Below are 23,668 nucleotides of genomic sequence, written 5' to 3' on the forward strand. Positions count from 1 at the left end.
GAGCTGTGGGCAGTGAGGCCAGGCCCCCTGTGCCCCTGGAGCCATGCTCTGGTCCCCAAGGCCCCCCGCTCTGCTCCCGGCTGAATGGACATCACAGGACCTGGAACTCCCGTGTCCCCAAGGATGCGCTGGTGCGTGACCTTCCACGGCGGGGTCGTCTGGGGTCGGCAGCGGCTGGGCCCCAGGCCGGCAGCATGACAGTCTGCTGGCGGCTCAGGGCCAGGGGGACTTGGCCTGCCCGGGGGCTCCATTTACCGGGCACCAACCTGTGCCCACCCAGCACCCCCAGGGCAGCCTCTGGGGCCCCGGGGAGCAGCCGTGATGGGGCGGAGCTCCCTCGCTCCGTGGGGACGCCTCTGAGGCGCGTGTCCCCAGCAGGGCCAGTCCCAGTGTCCCAAGGCCCTAACGGGCTGGACAACACATCCTTCTGCGGAATCCGTCTCAAAGACCCCACACTCGTCCCAGGCCAGCAGGGGGTCCCAGGGCCATGTGGAGGGCGCAGCCCAGGGAGCAGTGCAGACGGGTCCCAGGTTCCCATCCCAGGCCGCATGTACTTGCTGTGTGACATCAGGGGGGTGGCGTCACCTCTCTGAGCCTCAGTTTCCTTTTCAGTAAAAGGAAACTTTGCTGAGTGGCCCTCTGCCTCCCCCTGGTGGTGAAGAGGCCACACTGCGTGGGTCCCCGCGGGGCACGTCTGGGAGGACAGCGTGGGGGCCGCGGCTCAGCCAGAGGGTCAGGCGGCTTGACCCCGCCTGCCACCAGGTGGGGGAGCGTTGGCGTTCAGCCATTGCCGAGGTCCACCGGGACCACATGACGGGCTCCCGAGGCGGCTGGAGACGGGACAGGAAGACGCGGCCACCAGCCGCCCCTCACAGACGGGGAGACCGAGGCCGGAGGGGACGTCACTCTCCCGGGTCTCCGGAGAGGGGCCAGGGCGGCTCGAGGACTCGGGCCTGAGCGGCAGGAAGCCCCTCGGCCTGCTCCCCGCCACCAGAAAGCAGGAAGGGCGCCGGCCCCCGCTCCCGCGCTTGACCTAGGAACCTGGCCACAGGGCCTTGGTCCGGCCGGCCTCGCCCCGAAGACCAAGGTCGCAGACCTCCAGCTCCAGAAATCCCTCGAGGGGCCAGCACCCGAGGGCACCTTGCACAGGCCCCGCCACGTCCCGCCCCGAGAGGCTCCCGTCCAGCCCGTCCACGCGGCCCCAGGCCGGGCGCGGCCACACCGTGCAGACCGGAGCACGGCCGGGCCCCGGAGACGCGCGCAGGAGAGGGACCCAGGCCACGAGCAGAGTCTCTTTATTAGGGCCACTCGGGCCCGCAGAGAGGGTGTGCGGTCCCCACGGCCCGGCCCCGCCCCTCGGTGCGCCCTGCTCAGCCAGGCGGGGGTCCTGCAGCGGCTCACTCGGGGGTCCTGCTTCTGCTCCTCGGGGACCAGATGCTGGACAGACGGAACCTCGGTTTCTTCCTCTGGGACCCGCCGCTTCTCTGCAGGTCTGCGGGCGACGGGCGCTGCGGCTCGGCTCACCCGTCCTCGGCCACGGCCCCCGGGTCCCTCCCTCCCGCCAGCAGAGCCCTCCCGGGGCCCCTGAGCCTGCAGGATGCCCAGACCCTCCGCCCTCCCCCACGGGAGCCATGGGGCGCCGGCCTTCACAGTGGCCACCCAGACCGGGCACCCCTTGCCCCGCCCACACCAGCTACTTCTTGGATCCTCTGAGTGACAGGGAACTCACTCCCACACCCTGACTGTGTGGTCACCATCTGCTTCTCAGATCCCCAAGCAACCGGGAACTCGATCCCTCCAGGTGAGCCCGCCTGTCTCCAGGTGGACGTGCATCCATGTCCCCAGGAGGCCCAGCCTCGCCTGACCGCCAGCCCGACCCCCAGGCCTGCCCTGCCCCCAACTTACCCAGCTTCTGGATCATGTTCTGGAGCACCTCGTCCTCCTCCCGCTCTCTGAAACAGGACCAAGGGGGCCGTGAGGGGCAGCAGGCCCTGGGGGGCACGTGGGCCTGCCTCAGTCCGCCCCACCCCTGAGCCCGGAGCCCACCTGACACCAAGGTCACCGCCAACAGGCCACACCTTCGCACTGCCCTCTCCCTCCCTGGCACTTCCTCAGCTTCCCGAGCCCAGACTCTCATCAGGACACGGGGACAGGAGGGGCCCGGGACGACCCAGGACAGTGACATGGGGACAAGAGGGCCCTGAGATGACCTGAGACAGTGACATAGGGACAGAAAGGCCCTGGAATGACCCAAGACAGTGACACGGGGCAAGAGGGGCCTGGGACAACCTGGGACAATGACATGGGGACAGCAGGGTCCCGGGACGACCTGGGCCAAGGCCCCCTCAAACTCAGAGAGTAACGTGTTTGAGTCTCCACCTGGGCCTCTAACCCTGGGTGGCCTGGAAAGGTCCCTTGTCTAGACGCGGGGACAGGAAAGGTCTGTGGGGACAGTTGTGAAGCTGGTGGCCCAGTGCAGCACCAGGGGACACACGTGGCTGCATGCATTGAAAATAAAAATAAAAGTGACATTGCATCCTCTACTGCACGGGCCACAGTGCAAGCGCCCGACAGCCATGTGTGACCCGCGGCGGTGCAGCGGACAGCACGGGCCTGAGAGCAGTCCCACAGTCGCAGAAAGTTCTGTCGGCCAGGGCCCTCCTGACCGTCTGGGAACACGGGGGACTGAGGGGCTTTGTGGGGGGGGGCCTCTGACAGGCTGCCTGGGCAGGGCCCTCGGCCTTGGCCCCACCTGGGGATGTGCACGGAAGGCAGGGAGGTGACCAATCACAGCCTGGTGGGAGGGGCCTGAGTTCCAGCCCCACTACCTGGGCCCCCCTCACCTGGGCCCTTCTCACCTGAGCCTCCCCCACTCACCTGGGCCCCCACTCACCTGGCCCTTCTCCCCTGCCCTGGCCCCCCTCCCCTGGCCCCCTCACCTGAGCCGGTCCTCGTCCAGGGAGTCGATGATGTCGCTGCGGTCATTCACCGTGTCCACGTACTGGTTCAGCAGCTCCTGCTCCCGTCGCCGGTCCTGGGGTGACTTCAGACCCTCTGCAGGGACAGCCTGCCGTCAGCGGGAACCCTCTGTCCCACCTGCTCAGGGGAGGCGTCCCCACCGCCCAAGGGTCAGGCTCCTGCACTGGAGGAGGCCGCTAGGGCCTCGGGGGCCTGCAGGGAGCTCTTGGCAACTGTGACCGAAGGACCGAATGAGCGAAGGGATGAATTAATGAATGCACGAGTGAACGAGCAAATCAATGAACGACTTGAGTGAACGAATGAATGAGCCAGCGAGTGAGCGACGGAGTGAATAACCGAATCAGAGACCGAGGGTGGCTGGCCCTTCTGGGGGTCGTCTCACCCACTCTCACGAAATCTGCCCACTGCAGAGATGCGGAAACTGAGGCTCGGGGCCTCACCCCCACGGAAGAGGGCAGGGGGGACTGCCAGGACGCGAGCCCCCACCCAGGGGCGCTCTGCCGCGGCCCACGCTTGTCAACACTTGCTTCCTGCACGTTGCGCGCATTAACTCACTTCCTCCTCCAGGCAGCTCAAGGAGGTGGGAGCTAGGCTCCTCCCCACTTTGCAGGGGCTGAAACCCAGGCACAGAGAGGTCAAGTGACCTGGCCAAGGACACACAGCCAGGAAGTGGAGGAGCTGAGATGACTCTGGGCTCCAGGATGTGCCATAACCACGACCCACTGGCCTCTCCAAAGAGTGACCACCCCAGGGAGCCCACTGGAGGGGGCTTGGGAAGCCCATACCCATGCCCACCTCCTGGGGCTGAGCCCCCCACCCCCCGGCTGGCCCGGCTCGGCTGCTCTCCAGGCTGAGGGGACACACCGGGCTTGGCCATCAGCCGGCGCAGCTCCCCCTCGATGTCCAGCTGCTGCTCCTCCAGGCGCTGCTCCCTGGCCCTGCCGAGGGGACGCAGCCGTGAGGCCCGGCCTGCCTGGCCTCCCCACGCCCGCGCCCAGAGGAGGCGGCCGTCTTGGAGGGGGCGGCGCTCAGGGAGGTGGAGGGGGCCTCACTTGTACATCAGCTCCGACTCCAGCCGCAGCAGCAGCTGCTTCTCGTGAATGAGCCGGAACCAGTCCACCATGAGCGCGTCCTCCGAGGCGTCTGCGGAGAGAGCCAGGCTGGGCGCGGGGCGGGCGGGGGCCGCGCGGGGGTGGGCATGGGCGCAGGGGCCGGGGTGTCCCCGGGTCAGGCTGGCGGAGGCGGGGCGGGCGTGGGCTCACCCCCCTCGGCGGCCCGCAGGCGCTTCTCCAGCTCCACGCCGCTGAGCTCCAGGGCGTCCAGCTGCCGCTCGATGTCCTGCACCTGCCGCTGGATCTCTTCCGGGGGCACGAAGTCAGGGTGCAGCTGGGGACGCAGGGCTGGTGAGGGGCGCCTGGAGGCGCCGGGCTGAGCCCCTCACCCACTCCCATCCCGGCCGACTCACCCTGACTGGGGAGGTCACTGCCTTGCCACGTGGAGCCGGGACACTGGCCGGAGCCGGGGGCCTCCCTGGAAAAGGGACAGGACGAGCCTCCTGGACCTGGGGCACCAGGCCCAAGGCGACCCAGACGTGGCCTGGAAGGGGGTCTGACCCCTGACAGCTGGGCCCACCAAGCCCCGCCCCCTGGGACGCCCCCTGCGCCCCCGCCTGGCTTCCCTGCCCTGCCCAGCTGGCCCCTGGGCCGCCCCCACTGGTGCCTAAAGGGCAGGAGGTCACAGGCAGATGCAGGCTCCGTCCCCATGAGTGCCCAGTCCACCCTGGCCCCCGCCCTCCTCCAGGTCAGCAGCACCGGGCAGCCCTCCAGCATCCAGGCCGCCCCGTCCCACAAGCTGCCAGGAGCCGACGCTCCCAGGTTGCCAGGTATCTGCAACTCCGGTGGCAGGAGGCAGTGGGGGCCTCTGTCCAGTCCTCCTGTCCCCACCGGGCACCTCCTTCTCAGAGGACCCCAAACAGAAACGGGGCCGGCACCCCTGGGCTGACCTGGTTTGCTGTGAGGGGGCTTCTCCTCCTCCTTCTGGCTCCAGGCTGGGCCTTCCTGCCCCGACGGCTCGGACCGAAGCCAGTTGTCAGAAATGTCCAGGCTGGCAGGGACGGCCAGCTTCCTGCGTCGGGACGGGGACGGGGACGGGGAGGGGGATGCAGCTGCCCAGGGGTGGGAGACGGACCCACGTGTCAGGCCAGCAGGCCCGGTGTCCTGCCCCCTGCCTCGCTGAGCTGGGCAGCAGGGACACCACGGGCCTCCCCAGCCAGCACGGGGCCACCCTCACAACCCTGCACCCACGTCCCCCTGTGAGGGCAGAATCTTGACCCTGGTTGGCACGGGGGGACAAGGCCAGCGGACTAGTGCACACACATGTGCACATGCTTGCACAGGCACACACTGCCCGCCCAGGACCACTGTCCCACCCCCCCGTGGTCCCCGGCTGGGGAGGCTCAGGCCACCTCGGGGCCCCGGGTTGGGCCCAGCGTTACCTGAGAGGCCAGGTCCGGGGCGGGGCGGGCTCGGCGTCCTTTGAGGCCGCACAGGGGTCAGGGTGATGCGGACGCCCCCCTCTGAGCCACCAGAGACCTTCCGGGGGGCTTTGCCCACCAGAGGCTCCCCTGGGACCTGAGGCTCCTTTGGCTCCAGGGCCCTGGACGGGAGCAAGAGGTCAGCCGAGGGAGGAGGGATGTCGTGTGCCTCGTGCACCTGACTGGCTACGACCCTCTGGAACACCCACCTCCACGGGTGTGAGCGCGTGCTCTGGGACTCATGGCCGACACACACACACGCACAGACACCCCCAGGCCCAGGGCCCCAGGGTGCACCGGAGCCCGCTGCCCGCACACACGCAACATGCCATCCACACATGCAGGGCGGCCACTCTGCACAGCAGGCCCGGACCAACATGCCCAGCGACCAGGCGGGGCTCGAGGGCCTGCCTGCCCCTGGCACCTGTGGCCTCGTGAGGAAATGTGGCCCTGTGTCACTCAGACTGGTGTGAACTGTCTCCTGTCACTCAGACCGGTGTGAGCCGTTCTGTCACTCAGGCCAGTGTGAGCCATCACTGTCACTCAGGCTGGTGTGAGCTGTCCCGTCACTCAGGCCAGTGTGAGCTGGCCTCTCTCACTCAGGCCGGTGTGAGCCATCACTGTCACTCAGGCTCGTGTGAGCTGTCCTGTCACTCAGGCTGGTATGAGCCCTCCCGCCATTCAGGCCGGTGTGAGCCGTCCTGTCATTCAGGCAAGTGTGAACTGTCCCCTGTCACTCAGGGAGGTGTGAACTGTCTCCTGTCACTCGGGCTGGTGTGAGCCGTCCTGTCGCTCAGGCAGGTGTGAACTGTCCCCTGTCACCCAGGCAGGTGTGAGCCATCCGTCACCCAGACAGGTGTGAGCTGGCTTCTGCTACTACAGCTGAGATGCACACACGTCCCTGCTGTGAGCATGGTTGACACGCACTGTCATTCGCCCGCAAGCATCTGTTGAGGACCTACTGTGCGGCCCTGTGCTGGCTCAGGCTACATGGACACAGACCCTGAGGCCAGGCGGAGGTGCAGGCCCCTCACCTCTCAGTGTGGTCCTTCTTCTCCACGGGCTTCAGGCGGGCCCTCCATCCTGCCGGCCCATCCTCCTGGCCTTCCTGGGGGCTGGCACTCGGGCCTGAGTGGAGGGCAGGGTGATGGGTTGTAGGGTAAGGGGGAGTCTGCCGGGAAAGGCTGGCTTCACCTGTCCTCTCTTCCTGCAGCCGTCCTGCCCTCAGGCATCCCCACGGCCAGCGTGCCACACTGTGCTGTGTGTTCTGGAGAATCACTCCCCCTCTCTGGGCCTCAACTTCCCTGCTGTCAAACAGGTGAGGGTGTGGCAGGCTGAGCCCCAAGGGCACTGACTGTCTGTGCATCTTTGGGCCCCCTCCCGCATGCCATGGATCACTGTCCCACATTACGGGGACTCTTACCCTTTGCCGGTGGGGCCTCCGGCTTCAGCCTGGAGCCAGCACCCACCCTGCTGACCTCTGAGGACACAGCTGAGCTCTTCCTGCCCAGCTGGGGCGGCGTCAATGCCCGTGAGGTGGTGCTCACACTCAGGGGGGCTGGCAGCTCAGTCCTTGAAGGGGGGTGGGCCTGAGGAGATGGTGACGGTGACAGCTTGGCGGATGGACTTGCTCGTGGCCCTTCAGTTCTGGGATGGGAATTCAGAGCAGGGGAGGTAGTTGGGGAGGGCCTGTGGGTGAGAGAGAGGGGGCATCAGGCACAGGTGGATCCAGGAGCCCCTCCCACCATGACCCCCAGGCAGAAGCCTCAGAGCCTCCCTTGGTGGCTGGTTCCCAATGCCCACCCTCCTGAGGGAGGAAAGACAGCCCCTCCGAGGGACGAGGGTCCGACCATGGGCATCCACGTCTGGATGGCTTTACCCTCCTATTCAACTCCAGTATCGGCTGAGATTAAAATGCCCCCGCCACACACTGCAGATGGGGTGTGTGGGTAGCGGCCAGCCTGGGCCTGCCCAGCTCCCTCCTAGTAACATGCCTGAGGCCTCCACAGGGGCTGCATGTCCACAGGCCATCCTGCATCCCCTCGGGGGCACACGCATGCAGAAAGTAAGGCTGCTGGCACCCGACGGGGCCCAAGGCGGGGACCCTGGACACCTCCCCAAGGCAGGGCAGCTCCTCCATGTGCCCACTCTTCACGGGACCATTTCTCTGCCCTGCTTCCCCCCAAATCTGGGCCCAGGGTGACAGCCAAGTTCCAGGAGGAGCTGGGTAACCCCTAGTGAGACACGCCCTTGCACAGCCTCGGCCCCCAGGTGCCCTGGACACCCTGGTGCCAGAGCGGCAGGGCAGGCCAGCTCTCCCCGGCCCTGGGCCCACCTGGGCGCCCCTGGGCACCACAGGTGATCCAGTGGGGGTCAGGCAGCTCTGAGCTGGGAGTCCCCCTGGATGAGGGGCAGAGGGCACAGCATCGTCAGCCAGCTCAGTGTGGAGCCTCCTCATTCCCTAGGTGACTGCAGCCGGGTGAATGGCATCCCTCCCAAAATTCACAGCCCCCCAAAGCTCAGCACGTGAGGTCATTTGGAAATAGGCCCTTTGCAGGTGTAACCAAGTTAAGATGAGGTCACCCCGGATTGGGAGCGCCCCAAAGCCAATGACAAGCGTCCTTATCCGAGACAGAAAAGCAGAAGACAGACTCAGAAGTGCAGACGGAGACAGAGGTGGAGGACGCGGCCACAGGCCAAGGGCCGCCTGGGCCGCCAGGAGCCGGAAGAGCAGGAGGGACCCTCCCCCAGAGTCTTAGGAAGGAGCGTGGCCCCGCGACACCCGGATCTCGGACTTCGGCCTCCAGAGCTGTGGGGGAATCAGGGGCTGTCGGTTTGCGCCCAGCCTGCAGTGCTCCGTCCCAGCGGCCCCAGGACACTAACACGGCACCCCGCCTCCATCCCGCCATGGTGTTTGCCCCGCGTGCAGCATGCGGGAGGCACTGGGACGCAGGCAGGGGGCCGAGCCCCGCTGGGCTCACACGAGCCGACCCTCGGACCACTCACAGCTCGGTCCTCCTCGGTAAAGCGAGTGTCCTCAGACGGCACCAAGAGGGCGCCGCGCAGCGGCCAGGCAGCAGTGTCCCCGCACCCGCGCCCCGAGCAGGGAAATGGTGGCTGTACAGTGACAACCGTGGCCCCTCCCACAGCCGGGCAGGGCAGAGCCCGGACCCCTCCGGCCTCCCAGGACCCCAGGCCACGCCCCAACTCACCTGCGGGGTGCCGGGGTGCCAGCCTCCCCGAGCCCCGGCAGGGTTTTCCGGAGGAAGCTCCGTGCCTGCTCCCTGCTGCTGTCCCCAGGCGGCGTGGCTGCGGGCGTGGCTGCGGGCGTGGCTGCGGGCGTGGCTGCGGGAGCCGGGGCCCTGGCAGCGGGGCCGGGGCTGGGCGCGGCTCCAGGCGCCTGGAAGAAGCGCTCCCGGGCCTGCTGGGTCCTGGAGGCTGCCGGGGTCCAGGCAGGGGCCTCCGCGGGGCCCGGAGATGCTGGGCTGGAACTGAGCTTGGTCTGGGGGGCTGCCACGTGGGGGGTTGCCCGGCTTGGTGGGGTGGCCGAGCGAGGGTCTGGAGCACTCGGGGTCGGGGCAGGACGGGGGCTGACGGTCACCGGGCCCCGTGCCGGCGACGACCACCCTGTCGGGGAGCTGTTGGTCACGCGCGTGCTGGCTTTGCCGCCCAGCAGGCCTGCTGAGGGCCGGGACCCGGCTGGGCTCCCCGCCGGGGCGTGGGAGGAGGTGGTGGCCGGAGGGTCAGCTGCGGCTGGAGCGAAACCTTTGGCAGTCGAGTTGCCCACCACAGGCTCCCAGGTTGCTGGCCTGGCCTTAGGCCCCGCCTCCTTCTGCCCGCTCGCCTCCTGGGCCTTCCGCGGGGCGCTGGGGGGCTTGGAGTCCACAGGGGTGGCCCCTGGCGGTCTGGGGTCCCAGCCTGGCAACTTGGGGCTAGCAGAGGGGGCTTTGGGCTGATGGCTGGAGCAGACGAAGACGCCGGGCTCTCCTGTGGCCCTGTAGGCCCCCGAGTGCAGCGTGTTGGAGCACTGCTGACACCTGGGGGGCAGAGGAAAGCCCCCAAGGAAGCTGCAGGTGTGTGTGTGTCCATCACTCGTTCCCCCCACTGTTCACTCATTCACGCTTTCCCAGGAGCATGCACTTACGTATTCCCGTGTTCACGCATGCGGTCGTTGATTCACTCAACAAACACCTCTTCTCACAGTTGCAAATCATTTTGAGTCACAGCCTCCACCAAGGACACCCCAGGAAGTGTGTGCACACGCACGCACACACACACACAAGCGTGCACGCACACGCAGTCCTACCTGAAGCAGCTACGATGGTAGAGCTTCCCGTCAGCCAGGTGTCGCTGCACGAGGTGCACGTACTGGCCGCAGACCCCACAGATGCTGCTGACGGAGCTGCCCACCGAGGCCTGGCCCTTGGGAGGGGAGGGGGGCCAGCGGACATGTCTGAGCTCCCACCGTGGGCAGGAGACACCGGCGGCCCCAGCGCCCCCTCCTGACGGCCGCCCCATCGATCAGCAGGCGAGAGGATCCCATTTTACAGACCAGAGACTGAGGGAGGCACAGCCAGGCTGGTGCCCAGGCCAGCTGGACGGCAAGGTCAGAGCCTCCAGCCTGGCCCACGGGGAGGGAACTGTGGGGTCCCCCTAACTTTAGGGGTCCCGGGGGCCAGGAGACAGACGCTGGCACCTCCTGCTCCTGCCCCAAGACACAGAAATCCCATGCAGTTCCCAACATCCCGGGGCCACCTTGCTGCAGCTCTGGGGAGCCTGGTGTGACAGCCGGGGACAGCAGGGGGCGCCCAACCACAAGTCACCGCCCGACCGGCGTGGGGACGCCCTCACGCCCTGTGTGGGGCTGGCCCGGGGCAGGGGACACACCCCGCATTCTTTCCCGCCCCACCCAGGAGGGAGGGGACAGAGCAAGAAGCCTGGTGGAGCCCAGAAAGGGCTGGGTTTGGGGTTGGAGCTTGGTCTGCAGGACCTCCTGGGCCTCAGTTTACCCGTCTTTACGATGGGGATCATATCCCCATCACTCAAGGTTGAAGGAGCTGGGGGAGCCAGTCCTGTGGGGGATCTTGATAAACAGCAGCTGAAGGCGCACCCGGGACCCGAGGGGACCCCCGCCCCCCTGCCCCCAGGCACCATGGTTAAGGGGCCATGCTCAGTCCCGTGCGCCCCACTCAGTGAGAGCTGGTGGGAAACCCAAGAACCAGAGGGAGGTGGGCTGGGCGCTTACAGCCTTTGGGGGGGTCCCCTTGGCACCCCCATCCTTCTGCTGGACGATGGGGTTTGTACGAACTGGAGACAGCGGCTGCCCCCGGGCCGGGGTGGGCGAGGGCCTGGCGGGCTGGGACGGGGCCTTCTTCCCTGTCGGTTCCTCATCAGAGCCAGATGGCGGCCTCTTCACACCGGCCATGCCCCCAACTGGCAGAGACACGCAGGGTCAGGGGGCCCGGCCACGGTGGCTCTGAAAGGGTCTGCTCTGGGTCCCCAGGAGGGTCCAGTGCCCGGTGCCCGGGCCGTGGGGTGGGATGGGCGGATCCTGCGGTCTGGGGGGCCCGGGGGAGGGGGCAGCCCCAGCGAGTGCATTCCCGGCAGGGGCCTGGCCTCGCCCCCTCGCCCCCGCCTGGCCTCCGCTCTGAGAGCCCTGCTCCGGGCCAGGGAAGAGGGCCTTTTCTGTTCCTCCACAAACTGGGAACAGGGAGGGAGGCGGGGCTGGCCCTGCGCCCAGAGAGATTCCGGGGATTTCTAAGGCCCCCCATGAGGGGTGTGGGGGAGGGGAAGAGGCTGAGCCACTGAAGCAGCTGGAATAAAGTCCCCCGGGCCGCCCCTGCCCGGCCCCCTGCTCCCCTCCCCTCCTGCCAGGCCAGCCCGTTGCCATAGGGCCGAATGTCAGGACCAAATGGGGGGCATCCGGGGCCAGGCCTGGGAGCCCCCGCGGGGTCTGCCAAGCCACCAAGGCAAGAGCTGCGGGAACAGCGCCCCCCAGGGGGAGAAGAACAGACCCAGGCCCAGGAAGGGGAGGAGGGGTGGGCCCGCGGCGGGGGGGCGGGTGGGGGTCCCCACTCACTGGGGGAGCGCCCGTGGAAGTAATTGTAGTATTGAGACACGTAGGTCAGGATACTCAGCCGGTCGGGCACCTTCAGGGCCACCATGTCCTCGGCATCCAGCAGGGCCGGGATGCCCAACTGCTCCTCTGCCACGCGGAAGGCCTGGGGGATGGGGGCGGTCAGCAGGGGTCGGCTGGGAGACCCCTCCTCTTGGCCCGGCTGCCAACTCGACCCAGGAGGCAGTGGGGGGCAGAAAGGTCAGGTTCAACGTTGGAGCTCTGCTGGCCTATGGGACCTCCCTGGCCTCAGTTTACCCATCGGTACAATGGGGACACATCCGGACAACGCAGGACTGAGGAGCTCAGGGAGCCAGCCCCATCGCAGGGGAGGGCTCTTGGTAAACAGCAGCTGAGGTCGTGCCCTGGATCCCAAGGGGACCCCACCCCGTCTCAGGCTATTTGTTCTGAGGACTCCGGTCCCATGTTACCCTCGAGCCCCCTTGAGCGCCCCACGCCCCCCGTGCCCCTCAGCCTGGCAAACACCAAGCTTTGTTTGGTTGGGAGTAGCTTTCTCCACGGGCGGGGCCGTCTCCGAGGCCAACAGGGGACACAAGGGCCGCCTGTGTCCTGGGAGCCAAAGCGAGGTGGGGGGGCATTCTGGGGCTGGGACAGACGCCCTGGGCTGGGCGCCTCCCAGGCCAGGGGACAGGGCACACCCGCCCTCCCAACCCGGCGGTCTTGGCTCTCCTTCCACCCCCATCATTCCTCCTCTGCCCCCAACTCTGCATGTGGGTGTCGGCGTGTCCATCCTCACCCCCCCCTCCCTTGGCCAGCCCAGCCGGCCTCCTGCCTTCAGTCCCCATCCCTCACTTGAGGACTCCCACACTTCCGTCTCAGAACCTTCCCTAAACTGCCTACGACCCCCACGCGGGTGTCCCATGGCAACACCTCAATCTTCACGAGTCCAAAACAGGGCTCCTGGGCCCTCCCAGACCCGCAGCCCCCGCCCACAACAAACCCTAACACCAAACAAACAAACTCCTCTTCAAAATACGTCCAGGACCTGACTCCCTCCCCTGCCACCACCGGCCCTCCCCTCCCTTGGCCCCTGGCCTCCCGCCCTGAGCACAGGTCTTGTGGAACCCACGGCTCCCAGCACAACAGGCTTCAGGGAAGAGGCCAACCCCTTCCCACAGCCCCAGCCTGCCTCTGTCTTCCCCACTCTGTTCCAGCCACACACAAACTCTGTTCCAACCACACCCCCACTATTCCAGGAACCCCACTCTGTTCCAGCCACACTCCTGCTGTTCCAGCCATGCCCTCACACTGTTCCAGCCGTGCCGCCACTGTTCCAGCTGTACCCCAACTCTGTTCCAGCCACGCTCCCTTGTTTCTCCTACAAGCTGGGCACCCTCTGGCCCCAGGGCCTTTGCCCGTGCAGTGCCCCCCCCAGGCAGCGCTTTCTCCAGATGCCCGTGGGGCTCCCTCAGCTTTACTCTTACCCAGCGAGGCCCTCGTCCCCCAAAGAAACCACATACCACGGCCCCCAACACCCCTCCCCCTGTCCTCCTGGCACTTGTCCTGCTGACAGGCCACACTGTCGTCAGCGCAGTCCAACAGAGCTTTGTGACGCTGGACCTGTTCTGTCCCAGCCGTCCGCGTGTGGCTAGGGAGCGTCTGAAATGCAGCCAGCGCGGCCGAGGAAACGAATTTATCGTTTTATTCCATCTTGAGTCAAATGCACATTCAAATCGCCCACACGCAGAGGTCACCGTCCGTCCCCGCCGGAGGGCACAGCAGGGGCACAGCAAGCCCCCAACAGACGGACGGAGGGACGGACGGACAAGGGGGTGGCTCTGCCTTTCTGCCGTCAGCCCATGGGGACAACGGGGTACAAGGCCCCCGGGGCTGGCAGCGTGGGGAAGGGTCTCAGGGCTGGCCCGGAGGGGCAGGGTCCGAATCCAGGCTGGCCGGCCCACGGGGCTGGGACAGAGTGGTCAGGCCCCTGCCGCTGGCCTATCCCACGACCCACCAGGGCCCCGCCCTCCCAGAGCCGCCCCTGCACCCTGGGGGGAGGGAGGGTCTGGCAGCCCCCCTCTCCGTCCCCCACCAAGAAAAGGAGGGGAGCAGGAGGGCCCCACGCAGGGGCAGAGGTGCTTCTGGGGAGTGACTCCCACGGCCGCCCCGGAGGAAGGCTGGACCCACCAGGGGGCCCGGCGGGCAGCCTCCAGGACCCGGGCTGGGGGCGCGGGGCAGACCGTCCGCGAGGAGGAACGGGGACTCACCAGTTTGTTGTTCTCGTAAATGTTTTCCTTCCTGAGAGCATCGAAGTTTCTGGAAAGTAAAAATACAGCTCAGAGTCCAGAAGGAAGGGGCTGGAGGGCCTCAGAGGTCACTCTGCCTAAATGGGGAAACCGAGGCCTGAATGGGGCTGTGGAGGAGTGAGGTCACACAGCGACCGTGAGGAGGGCAGGGCTGGGCACAGGGATGCCGGCCAGCCCCTCGGTCACCTGGGCGCGGATGCCCTAGGTCGGCCCTGGCAGCCTTCGCCTCCCGTGCTCTGCAAGGCCCAGCCCACACCCTGCCCTGCCCGCATCTGGGTGGCCGCGGGGTTTGGCCCAGAGAGGCAGAGCGCCAGCCCGGGCGGCCCAGCCAGGAATAGCTCCCAGTGGGCTGCTTTCAAACCCTGAGACGCTCAGGGCCCTGGTGGGTCACGGGAGGCCAACGTCCAGGGGTGAGACCACAGGGTGGACATGAGGCTCCTGGGCAGGGAGCAGAGCCGACGAGCAGTGAGGGACAGAGCTCCACGCTGCCCAGCGGTCAGGGCAGGCCGAGCCCTTGCTCCCTCCTCCGTCCGGTCATCACTGTCTTTACCCGGCACCTCCCACGATCGCCCCGGCTCTCAGCTCTACACCCACAGACGCTATCACGCCCGCCTCTCACGGATCAGGAAACTGAGGCACAGAGAGGCTCCGTGACCTGTTGGAGGTCACACAGCGAGGAAGACAGGCCCCGGTGCCAGCGTCCAGGCATCTAAGGTTTGACCAATCGGGGAGTGGCGTTAAACGTCCCTGGTGCCCAGCTCCCTCCTGAGGGGGCACCTCAGAGCCCCCGCCCTGAACACACACTGGCCCACAGAGGCGCAGCCACGGTTCCAAAGGCCAGGAGGAGCCACGCACCCGCTCCAGGCTGGCCCCAGACTCCACACGCCATGGCCACACACCACGGCCGCTGCACCCCAGGGCCTGTGAGCAGACCACACGGCTGACCCCTGCCGTGGCCCGGCCCCGGAGCCCCTGGGAGTGCTGGTTAAATGCCCATCTGTCCATCTGTCCCCGTAGCATCTGTGGGGTCCTGGACGGCAGCCTTGCCACTTCGGGGTGAATGGATTGTTCCAGAAGCCACACGGCACGGGAGAGAGCTCAGGCCTGGAGCCATGTCCAGACGCACCCAGGCCGCACTGCCTGAGCCCCGATGAGCCCTCTCTCCTCTCCTGGCCTCAGTGTCCCCGTCTGACGGTTCTACTGCAGCTTCTGATAGAGAATTTGGGGACCCTGGCTGAGGCCAGGCAGGTCTCAAACGGGGTACCCAAGACCCCACAGCCACCTGGCCTGGGATGGCCTGGCTCCAGCCCTGACCTGCACTGACCCCACCTCTCTGACCCCATAACAACCCTGGAAGGCCCATCACACAGATGGGGACACTGAGGCCGGGGTGGGGGCAACAGCCGGCTCTCGCCACTGGGAGTGGGGAGAGGACGGGGCAGTGGTCGGCCCGCCGCCCCACGCCCCGCAGGAGGCCCCGCCGGCCCCCCGCCCTGCCATCCGTTCATCAACCTGCCCAGCTCTCCGGGAAACCTCGCCGTTTCCGCTCGGACCCCCTCCCAGGTAACGCGTTCCAGATGCCGAGACCACCCCGTGAGCACAGAGGGTGCTTTTGTGCTGCGGACCAGACAGGGATGGGTCTGTCTGCGGGTGGACAAATGACCGGAAGGAGCGGGAAGGGTGGTGTGGCACCCGCTTGCTGGGTGGTGCTGTCCGCGCAGCCGTTACACCCACCTCCCATCCTGGGTGGACCCCACCAACGTCCACGGGCGGGGAGGGGCCAGTCTCCGTCCCTCGTCCCAGGGGCTCTCTGCACGCTGGCCCTCAGTCCTCTGCATCAGGGGGCTCGGAGCCCCTCCCTCCCTCCCAGCCCCATCCCTCCGAGAGCTCAATGTCTTCTCCAGACCTGCCCCGGGTCACTGACCCAAACAGCAAGATGCCCGGGGCTGGAGGGCAGGATGACAGGCTCTGTTTTGTCTCCAAACAAGCAGGAGAAGGGGGCCCTCCACCCCCGGGGCTGCCTCAGTCCACCCCCCGCGCTGCCTCGGTCCACCCCGGGGGCTGCAGCAGCTCCGTCCTCTGGGCCCTCTCTTCCTCCAGACCCAGGGCGAGCATCTCAGAGCTTCAGGTGGATTGAGGCACCCACAATAAGTGAGCAGGGCTAAAGGGGCGCAGGCTGGAGGTGGCAGAATTGCCCTCCACTCAAGTTCAAGGGCCACCGCCCCATAGCACCACGTCGCAACGGCTCCCCTGGGCCCTCAGGGCCTCCATGGCTGGGCCGGACCGCCCTGGTCAGTCCCACAGCGGCTACACCTCTCCAGACCAAGACCCCTCCAAGTACGTCTCCGCCAGCCTCTGGGCTTCGCTCAGGCTGTTCCCTACGCCCGGAACGCCCTTTCCCATCTCTGCCCAGCGCACCGGCCAGGCCCCTCCCCAGAGGCTCCCCGCAGGTCCCCAGGCAGACACTTCTCTGCCTTCGGCTGGCCGAAGCATGAGCTCACATCCCCCCACAGCATGGGGTTCAGCTGGCATCGCCCTAGTCCCCGAGGGCCACACGGCCCGGAGCTCTGAGGCCAGGCGCTGGCGGAAACCGCGGAGTCGGAGCTGCCTTGCAAATCCCTTCAGAGGGCGCCAAGCAGGGACCCCACCCGTGGCTCTCAGGAAGCCCAACAGGACCAGCCTTCCGCCAGCGCGGGGGCCCTGGGGGGATGGGCTGAATTGTGGCCCCCCAAAAGATGTGCTGGGGTCCTGACCCCAGGACCTCTGAACGTGACCTGACTTGGGAACAGGGCCCTTTCAGAGAGAATCAAGTCAAAATGAAGTCGCCAGGGTGGGCCCGAGTCCAACGTGACAGGTGTCCTTATAAAAGGGGGAATTTGGATGCAGAGATGCCCACAGAGGGAAGATGATGCGAAGGCACAGGAGGACATGGCCGTCTACACCCATGGCAGGGGCCTGGGGTGGACTGTCGCTCAGCCTCAGGAGCCAGCCCTGCCGACACCCTGATCTCGATTCTGCACTGATCGGCGGGACGATGCGTTCTGGTGTCAAGCACCCAGGGCAAGACTGTGTCCCGAAGGCCCGGGAGATGGACAGCCAACTTCGGCTGACGTGCTGGACCGAAACGCGTCAGCTTCCCCCCGGCTCGGCCGAGAACCTGCGCACCGGGTGGGCTGGGGCCCGGGGCACCGTCCCGAGTCAGATCATTTTTTTTTTCAGTCGAACTCCCTTAATTTAAAATCCAGTATATTCTGTACAACTCCTGGGTACCTGCCATGGGGCCAGGCATGCAGCTGGCGCTCTATAAATGCTCGCTGATGAATTAATTCATCCAGTGCTGGCCTAGTGAGGGGACTTTCGTGGCATCCGTCCATCCTTTCAACCTTGGCAGATGAATGAACTCATTGGGTCTATATGTCCGACGTGCGACTATCCTCTCTCCACTGTCTGCCCAGTGCCAACCAGTGCCCAGCCCTGGGGCCGCCTGGCCCGGCTGGGAGAGCCTGAGGCTCAGCCCCGGGTCTGCCTCCTGCTGGCCACAGCCACCCAGGACCCCACAGCCGCCCAGGACCATGAACCCCAGATTGTCGAGCCAGCCAGCCCCCTACCTGGAGGGAGAGGTTCCAGGCACAGGAGATTCAAGACACGAGCGACCTCGGGAGAGGGCAGAGGCCGCCTGGGGTCGAGGCACGGAGAAGAGGTCCCAGTGGGCACAGGGCTGCGTCCCAGGGCCCCACCTTCTTGCCACCAGGTGGGCAAACGAGACACCTCGGCCTCCAGATGCAGAACTGCCCAGACTGGAGCAGACCTGGCCCCTCGCCCCCGCCCCAGAGCAGGGCCCAGCCGGGAGGGGTCAGCCGGGGGTCTCCAAAGTGGCCCGAGAGGGGCATCAGGGGGCCACCGGGCCCTGGGCTGTCCCCAGGGCGGTGGGCGGGCAGCCTCTTTCCAAGCCCATCCTGGAGAGGCTGGCCGGAAGGCAGCAGCTGGGCCTGGGCAGCGGGCCCTTGGGCCAGGGAACAGAAGGCCTCTGTCCCCAGGCCGCTTCCTGCTGACCGAGAGCCCGACGTGGGGGGGAGGGCAGCCCAGGCCCCCCACCCTCTGCTCTGGCCCACCAAGGGAAACAGGGCTGCTCCGAGCTTCTGGGGGGCCCTCTCCTGACCCCCCAGCAGAGTGTGTCTCCAAGAGCGGGCAGGGAGACGCCCCTGCTTCCGGCCCCCGTGCTAGAGGCACAGGTCACCTCACAGTGGACAGAGTGAGGAGGCCCGGCCAAAATGCAGCAGGTCCCTGACTTCCTGACACCCTCCCCGGGCCCCTCCATGACCCCTCCAAGCGGTCCGGCCTCCAGCGCCGGGTGGCTCCCTGGCCACCCTCCTCCCGCCACCTGGAAACCTCGGTCCCTGCAGGTCCCAGGTCAGGCCGGAAGGGGAAAGAGGCACTCCAGCCCTGACAGGCTGACTGCCCAGGGGGCGGGAGGGGGCTGTTTGTTCTGGGCGGTGCTGAGCTCACCTGGCTGCTTGGCAGACGTGGCGTCACCGCGGAAACAGGCCCTGCGGGCGGGCAGGCGGGCGGGTGGCTGGGCAGGTGCCCTTGAGGTCCCCCTGCAGAAGACCTGCATCGGCGGGGCGGGCATTGCTGGGTGGGCCCCGAACAGAGAAGCACGCGAACTTCCCAGGGTCCCCGTGGCGCCACCAATGGGGGTGGCACGTGCCTCCCGGAGCCGGGGCCCGAGGAGCAGGTGGAGGCAGAACCAGGAAGTGCGTCCAGAGACCCGAGTCCCCCACCTGGCTGGCTCGGCGCCCGCCAGCTCCTTTGCAGCTGCTGCCCGCGGCCCGGCCAAGAGGAAACAGCCTCGTACAGCAGGAAGCATAGACGAGACAAGGGAAGGATGTCCTGGTGGCAAAGGTGGGGGACCTGGAGACAGGATGTCCACTTTCCTGCTGCCAGAGGCTTGTCCCCAGACGGGGTAGTCGGGGGGGCTCCCCCAAGAAGACAGCCACCCCAAGCGGCCCTTCAGCACCGGGGCTGGGGCACGCAGGCAAGCCTGTACTTGTTTCGGCTGCTGCCGTAATGAATGACCGCAGACCGGGCGGCTTCAAACCACGGCCATGCATTCCCTCACAGCTCTGGGGGCCAGAAGCCTGACATCACGGCTCCCTCCGGAGCCTCTGGGGGCGATGCTGTTCCTCGTCCCTCCCAGCTTCTGGCGGCTCCAGGCAGTCCTTGGCTCGTGGACACAGCATCACTCCAGGCTCTGCCTCCTCTCCCTGCAGAGCCCTAACCGTGCAATGACAACTCCCGAACTCCTACCATATCTACTGAACCCCAAATGCATGACCTCGCCCATAGAACTCCCACTCCATGCTGACATCTACTGAGCGCTGTCATGTGCCGGGCACGCTTCCAGGCACGGGGGACCCAGCAGGGAACAGAACAGAGACATCCCCGCCCTGCTGGAGCTGAGTCCAGTGGGGGCAGATGACAGGACGATAACCAAGTCAGCAGTAAATAAGATAGCTCGGTGCCCACGTGTCACTGCAGGTGGGAGGGCGGCCTCCAGTCCTCCCTGCCCCAGCCCTCGGACTCTGCAGCTACCTTGAGCTGTTATTTGTGCATCTGTGCGCCCTCTGTCTCTGTGACCACAGCGTCACTCAGTGAGGCAGGGGCCAAGGCCGTCTTGTACAGGATGCAGGGCCGAGTACACAGTAGGCACTCAATAACGGTTACACGGGCAGCTATAGGACGCCTGTGTGTGCCGGCACGTGGACACACCCATGTGTGCCCTCCTGTGCTCACCGCGGGCAGTGCGTGCCAGGACAGGCATGCACACACACACCCAGGCCTCCAGTCCCAGCACAGCTGGGAGCCCCTGGAAGCTCCCGGGGCTCGGAAAGGCCCCAAATCTCCAGTTATACTGTCATGCTGGGGCTGCTGTGCTGGCAGACAGGGTTGCCATCTTTCCCTCCAATCACAGACTTCTGCGGACCCCGCCCAGGCTGCCTGGGCTCTGTCCCCAGCCAGCCTTACCCAGGACCCTGCACGCACCCCTGTGGGACTCAGCCTCCCAACCGCCACTCCTGGTTCCTCTCCCCGTCTCCACGTCCCCAGCTCACCCCCATCAAAGTTCAGCTTTGGGTGCTGAATGCGGAACCACATTCTGCCCCACTGTCTCCTGCCTCCAAGGGCGGCTGAGGCACAGCCCGGCATGGGGAGCAGCAGCTGCTGTCCAGATGCCACGTGGGGGCTCCCCATGGGGCCCCACAGATGCATTTCCCAACCTCGGGCAGGAAGGGGAAATACCTGCAGGCCTCTTTCTCAAGGCTAGAGTCTCCGCACAGAGGGGTGCTTGGGGACAGTCCCCGGGGGGTACAGGGGACATCTGGGTGCAGGGGAGGTGCCCCAAGCACCAGCCCCGGCTCTGCCTGACGTGCTCTGTGACCGAACAAGGGTGACTCCTCTCTGGGACTGAGTTGCCCCATCTGTACAGTGAGAGGCCTGACCAAGGCAGGATCTGGAAGGTGTGGCCTCCATCCGGCCTCTCCCAGCCCTGAGACCTCCCCGGCAGGCGCACACCCACCCCGCAGGCTCCAGCCGCCACCGCTCTAGACAATGCTCGTGAACACCACACTTTCTCCAGAAGGCGCCTGGGCTGCAGGTAGCCTTCCAAGAACACACTCCCTGAGCCTCCGCCCACCCAGCCCCGCCAGGCCCCCTTGCAGCGGCCAGTTCACAGGAGTCAGGGGACCGGGGCCTCCCTGCACAGAGCTCTGTCTCGGCAAGCCAGGTCCCAGTCACAGCCAAAGACAGTTTGCTGAGTGAATAACAGCTGGAGCGGGTCCAGGGTGGGGACAAGATCCAGCAACAAGGAGGGGCCAGCCTCCCAGCCTGGACTCCAAGACCCTCCACAGGGGGAGATGACCTAGCCCCCTCCCCTGCGCACTTCCCGCCTCTCCCAGGACGCAGGCCCAGCCCCCATCTCAGCCCCATCACCCTCAGCTGTGGAGGCCTGGCTGACAGGACGCTGGGGGGTCTCAGGCTTCCTGCTCTGCCTTGGACCCTCCCCCACAGTGCCCCTGGGCTGCGTTCCTAAAGCTGCCTGCACAGCCTGGGGGAGGCGCAGCCCCGAGTGACCCTCAACCCGGATCCGGTGAGTGGGGAGGTCCCAGGGCAGTGGGGGTCGTAGAGGGCCCAGAAGGGCCGCTCTGCCAGCCGTTTCCCAGGGAGACCGAGGGGGAGGGGTGGCTGTGGCCAGAGCCCAGGACGCTGGCCTGAGTCACGGACTGACTAAGCCAGCGGGGGCGGCCGGACGTCCTGGCTCTGGCCCAGCCCCACTCAGTGGACAGGCAAACTGAGGCCAGGGGGCAGCCTGCAGGGGCCACAGGCGGGCTGTGCCTGCGAACCCGGCTCCGCTCGGCCCCAGCTCGTCCCCCCACGTCCGCCGTCCCGCAGGTCTGACTCTGTGCCCACTCCCCCGGCCCGGAGCAGCCTGGCCTCAGTTTCCCCGCGGGGTCGGGGCGCGGGCGCGGCGAGGGCACTCACATGAGGTCGGGCCGGTGGCGGTGCAGGATGGCGCAGAAGGCCAGGCCGTCGCGGAACGACGTGGTCATGTTGGTGATGCTCACGTCCCGGTAGCCCTCGCACTGCTGCCGGCACCACTGCTGCAGCGCCTGGATGGCCGCCATGCGCGCAGCGGCGCCGGGAGCCCCGCGCTCCCACCGCGCTTCCCGGAGCCGCGGCCGGGCCGCCCAGGACGGACGCTCGCGCGGACCGCAGACCCGCCGACCCGGCGGCCGAGCCCGGCCCGCGCCTGGGAGGACGAGGAGCCGGCGCCGCGCAGCCGACGGGAGAACGGCCGAGTCCGCCCGCCGAGCCCCGCCCCCGGGCCGAGCCCCGCCCCCGGGCCGAGCCCCGCCCCCGGGCCGAGCCCCGCCCCCGGGCCGAGCCCCGCCCCCGGGCCGAGCCCCGCCCCCGGACAATGCCCCGCCCCCGGACAATGCCCCGCCCCAGGGCCGAGCTCTCCCCGCCGGGCCCCGCCCCCGGACAATGCCCCGCCCCAGGGCCGAGCTCTCCCCGCCTGGCCCCGCCCCCGGACAATGCCCCGCCCCCGGGCCGAGCTCTCCCCGCCTGGCCCCGCCCCCGAACAATGCCCCGCCCCCGGGCCGAGCGCTCCCCGCCTGGCCCCGCCCCCGGACAATGCCCCGCCCCCGGGCCGAGCTCTCCCCGCCTGGCCCCGCCCCCTGACGATGCCCCGCCCCCGGGCCGAGCGCTCCCCGCCGGGCCCCGCCCCCGGACGATGCCCCGCCCCCGGCCAGAGCTCAGCCCACCAGGCCCCGCCCCCAGAAAGAGACCGCCCCCTCCAGACCATGGCCACGCCCTCAGACAGAGCCCGCCCCCGCGAGGCCCCGCCTCCTCTAGGCCACAGCCCCGCCCCCCGGCTGCGTCCCGCCAGAGGCCCCGCCCACCCGCCAAGGCCCCGCCCCCGCCCACCTCCCTTCCTTCTCAGCCCCGAGCCAGGGGAAGGGGCGGCGCCCACCCTGGGGTCCCCGCCTCCACTGCTCCCGCAGGCTTCGGGATTCTCTCGTTTCGACGCGCCCTCCTATCCCCCCTCTAGTCGCCCCCACCCCTCATGGAGAACTGGAAGACAAGGCCACTTTACAGATGGGGAAACTGAGGCTTGCTCGGGGTCACACGGCTAAGAAATGGTGGAGCCTGACCCCAGCCTGCCTGTGGCCCTGGACAGCCCTGGGCTCCCCGGAGCACTCCGTCTCCCTCCCCCAGCACGACAGGAAGGCGCCTCGCTTCCTGGGTTTTCAGAGGACTTTCCCATCTGGCTTCTCATGCTGGCAGGGTGCCAGGCAAGTCAGGGCTCACGCCCCGATTTACGGAGGGACAACTGAGTCTGGACACTGTGCTGCCCGGGGTGGCCCAGCGCATGGGGAGCGGAGCGAATGCCCACCAGGAGTCTCCCCTCCTGGGGTGGGAGACCCCTCAGAGGGCTGAGCAATCTGTTCTGGTTCCTGGTGTTCCACTTTGAGCATCTGTGATCCAGGTCATTCCAGAAAAGTACCTCTTGTGGGGCTCTCAGTTACCCCAGGGCCGGCCCCCTCCACACTTCTTATGGAACCCTATCTGTGGCCACATGGACAGAAACGCTGACACCAGAAATGTGACCAACCCCACCTGCCTGGCCACCTGGCCCCAGGGATTGTCGAGCCAAGCCGAGGCCCTCAGGAAGGAGGGAAGGTGTCTTCCCGAAAAGAGCTCCTGGCAGGGAGACAGGGCAGCTTCTTTGCGCCCACTTGGAGGAGCAGAAACTGAGATCTTCCAGCTCAGAGCCAGCACGTGGCATTCCGGCTCTTTCCTGTGGCTGGGTCCTGAGGGGTGGTCACTTAGCTACCTAAGAGTGAGTGAGGCTTGTGTGTAGGTGGTGACCTCCCCATCGCAGGGGGTGTGCAAGCAGGTGCTACACAGGGATTCCCCGTGGCCACGGCTGCTGCCCTGATCTGCTGGGAGTTCCCAGCAAGAGGACAAAGGGTGATGTCATTCCAGTTCAGCCAGGTGGGTGGCTGGTCCCGGAACCAGGAACCAGCTGGGTTTTCTTGGCCCCCAGGGCAGCAGTTAGGAGAACTGGAAAAGCCGGTGAGGAAGGGAAAGGCCAAGAAGTGGGGGGGCAGGGGGCACAGGGGTGGACGAGGGTGCACAGGGCGGGGGACCCACCTGCCTGGGAAGGAAGACTGGGAGAGGCCGGAGCTCTGATTCTTAGGCGTTTAAACTGAA

General features: G+C 67.2%; 1 protein-coding gene across 10 annotated transcripts; it reads right to left on the minus strand.

Moving 5' to 3' along the window:
- Positions 1 to 1,279: 1,279 nt before the first annotated feature.
- On the minus strand, positions 1,280 to 21,777 carry MICALL2 (MICAL like 2). Of its 10 annotated transcripts, none has more exons than XM_070231366.1 (19): positions 21,431 to 21,748; positions 18,401 to 18,503; positions 17,503 to 17,570; positions 13,856 to 13,904; positions 11,592 to 11,733; positions 10,758 to 10,945; positions 9,819 to 9,934; positions 8,725 to 9,549; positions 6,936 to 7,201; positions 6,547 to 6,640; positions 5,474 to 5,634; positions 4,982 to 5,143; positions 4,445 to 4,509; positions 4,242 to 4,365; positions 4,032 to 4,122; positions 3,844 to 3,917; positions 2,940 to 3,054; positions 1,906 to 1,952; positions 1,280 to 1,492 (listed from the first exon to the last, which is right to left on the minus strand). In XM_070231366.1, the coding sequence occupies exons 1-19, from the start codon at positions 21,571 to 21,573 to the stop codon at positions 1,398 to 1,400; spliced, it is 2,928 nt and encodes a 975-aa protein (XP_070087467.1). In that variant the 5' UTR covers positions 21,574 to 21,748; the 3' UTR covers positions 1,280 to 1,397. The 10 variants fall into 10 exon arrangements, with proteins under 10 accessions (XP_070087467.1, XP_070087461.1, XP_070087460.1 ...); XM_070231360.1 differs by lacking the exon at positions 21,431 to 21,748 and adding an exon at positions 20,192 to 20,392 and having other exon boundaries at positions 6,936 to 7,159; XM_070231359.1 differs by lacking the exon at positions 21,431 to 21,748 and adding an exon at positions 20,192 to 20,388.
- Between the last annotated feature and the right edge of the window lie 1,891 nt (positions 21,778 to 23,668).

The sequence above is a fragment of the Equus caballus genome, chromosome 13, assembly GCF_041296265.1.
Source record: "Equus caballus isolate H_3958 breed thoroughbred chromosome 13, TB-T2T, whole genome shotgun sequence".
Lineage (NCBI taxonomy): Eukaryota > Metazoa > Chordata > Mammalia > Perissodactyla > Equidae > Equus > Equus caballus.